Below are 1,656 nucleotides of genomic sequence, written 5' to 3'. Positions count from 1 at the left end.
TTTCACATGAAGGTAGTACCCTGCTTCCAGGCATCGGCTATGTCGAGCTAGCCTGAACCACCTCCGAACCGAGATAAGCACTCCTTGCCGTGTAGTTCTTACGACCGTGCTTTCTCCGGTAATGACCAACTCTTCTTATCCCCTTTCTTATAAATCCATTTTCGCTTACACTCAAATTGAATACATTGGACCTCACCTCAAAGTAGCCACTGGCCTCGCGCCGCTTCTCCTCCTCGTCGACTATCTTCCGAGCTATAATCTCCCGCCGCCGCATCCACATGCACCAGGCCTCGCTGGCGCGTCCTTTGGTGCGCCTCCGTGCGCAGCGCCGCCTGGATGACGGGCCGGTCCCTGCGGTCAAACTCCTGCCTAGTGATCACGCATATTGCGTCCATCATAGACTGGCCCACGGAAGGACCGTAAGATCTTCCAAACTGCATGACCTCCGACATGAAGACCTCCAGCTTCCCCTCAGGAGTGACCATGGCGAACTGGGATGGATTTCTCCTCTCCCGGACCCAACGTCGCCGTCGCTGTCATCGCGGCTCCAGCTTTGACTTATGTCCGAGAGGGGAGACTGAATAGCAAGTATCCTGTTTACATAGACTACTGCCAATGCGGCTTTGATTATCGCAAATCCACGTGAATGATCCTGCAAGGCTTCAGGACACGCCAAGGCAATTAGTTTGATACATTTGTAAAATGGGATGTAAAGTCAGCATACGCGCAATTGGAGTTCCTAATGTTGTGGTTTGGAAATTCCGTCCAAGAAAGGCTGTCCGCACCTGCTGTCCGCACCTGCTCTCCGTTCTTTGTCGCGGGGTTTGGGTGCATGGTTGATGAAAAAAGAATGAAGGTATAGTAATATAGTATGAGAATGAGAAACGGTTTCATCTACGTGGTTTACAATAAGAAAGATAGAGATGACTTTAAGTTTATCGCATCATGATGGTGTTGATATCTTTAAAAACTTATCTTTAAAAGGGAAATTGCTATGTTGGAACCAATAAGGGTGTATATATACTATGATGGAAACAAGTAGGGTATGAAATGCTATGATGGAACCAATCGTTATTCATGAATATGCATGAAGTCTAAGTTCATGACATGGTACGGTTCCATATTCCGGATAATAATATATTAGGTATTGGTTCCATCTTGCTTATAGGCATATTGGTTCCAGCATGCGTATGGAGATATTGATTCCATCATGCATATCCGCGGGTATTGGCTCCAGCATGCCATTCCGGATAATAATATATTAGGTATTGGTTCCATCTTGCTTATAGGCATATTGGTTCCAGCATGCGTATGGAGATATTGATTCCATCATGCATATCCGCGGGTATTGGTTCCAGCATGCCATTCCGGATAATATAAATAGTGATACTATCGATCAAATGATGATAGCTAATAGAACCCCTATTCGTACGACCCTCTGCGACCTCCAGGTGCTCTGGGGCAGCCCCGGCATCATTGGGGTTTTGCTTCGCTTCTTGGATCTATCGAGCATCACCTCTCTCCCAGCGTTGGCGCAGCGTTTCGCGGCGGATCACTCGCGTGTGCTTTTCATGCTCGCCCGGGCCACACCTACTCTCGAGCGACGCCTCATGGAAGTGCTGTCTGATAACGGCTACGATGCCGTCCGATTTCGGC

General features: G+C 48.2%; 1 protein-coding gene across 1 annotated transcript; it reads right to left on the bottom strand.

Moving 5' to 3' along the window:
- Positions 1-197: 197 nt before the first annotated feature.
- Positions 198-834, bottom strand: AURANDRAFT_68083 (hypothetical protein; the record flags this gene model as incomplete). The annotated part of the gene is made up of 3 exons (XM_009043690.1): positions 198-369; positions 444-652; positions 694-834. 3 exons carry the CDS (start codon positions 832-834, stop codon positions 198-200), a joined length of 522 nt encoding a protein of 173 aa, XP_009041938.1.
- Between the last annotated feature and the right edge of the window lie 822 nt (positions 835-1,656).

This window comes from Aureococcus anophagefferens (assembly GCF_000186865.1).
Source record: "Aureococcus anophagefferens unplaced genomic scaffold AURANscaffold_62, whole genome shotgun sequence".
Taxonomy (NCBI): domain Eukaryota; class Pelagophyceae; order Pelagomonadales; family Pelagomonadaceae; genus Aureococcus; species Aureococcus anophagefferens.
This window is presented reverse-complemented; position numbering and strand designations above follow the sequence as displayed.